At 64.9% G+C, this 624-nt stretch overlaps 1 protein-coding gene across 1 annotated transcript in view; it reads right to left on the bottom strand.

Annotated features, from left to right (window-relative positions):
- MPI (mannose phosphate isomerase) overlaps positions 1-624 on the bottom strand; it is a 3,024-nt gene that overhangs the window by 315 nt on the left and 2,085 nt on the right. Inside the window, exon 4 of the mRNA XM_010001342.1 lies at positions 305-513. Coding sequence (XP_009999644.1) covers positions 305-513 — 209 coding nt within the window. The remainder of the gene's footprint in view (positions 1-304; positions 514-624) is intronic.

Here is a 624-nt window from a genome sequence, read left to right on the forward strand (position 1 = left end):
CCACCCTGTGCCTGCAGCAGCCCAAGCCCAGGGACCTCAGCTGAGCTGACACCTGAGCTGCAACCCCTGAGGCCTCCTCCTGCTCTGCCCAAAGCTGCTGGAGAAGGTGAGCTGTAGGCAGGGGGGGAAGGGGAGGCAGAGGAGCCTGCAGCAACTGCCTGGGATGACACCAGCATCCCCAAGCACCTCCCTGGGGCTCACCAGGGTGAGCAAACCCACGCCACAAAACCCCTTCAGCCAACAGCGAGCTGCCCCACCAAGGGCACAGCCAAGCTGGCTGTGTCCCCCAGAGCCACCCACTCACCTCTATCCTCATGACGGTGAAGTCTGGCACGGGTGGGTCATAGAGGTAGACACTGGGGTCGAGCTGGCTCTGGGTGGCTGGGAAGATCTTGGAGCTGCTGGGTGCTGGTGTGTAGTTGAGCATCTCACACAGGGTGAGGACATCGATGAACTTGGGGGTGAGCCCGGCACGCACCGTGTTATCCGAACAGGCCATGCACTCCACGCAGTCTGTGGGGACCAGACAGAGCTGTCAGCCCCCTCCCCAGCCCACCCAGCCACCCACCCCAGGGCGGGGGGGGGTCCAAGCCTTGTGCAGGAGCCCGTGGCCACCCCGGGGGG

The sequence above is a fragment of the Chaetura pelagica genome, unplaced genomic scaffold (assembly GCF_000747805.2).
Source record: "Chaetura pelagica isolate M959 unplaced genomic scaffold, ChaPel_1.0 scaffold397, whole genome shotgun sequence".
NCBI classification, from domain to species: Eukaryota; Metazoa; Chordata; class Aves; order Apodiformes; family Apodidae; genus Chaetura; species Chaetura pelagica.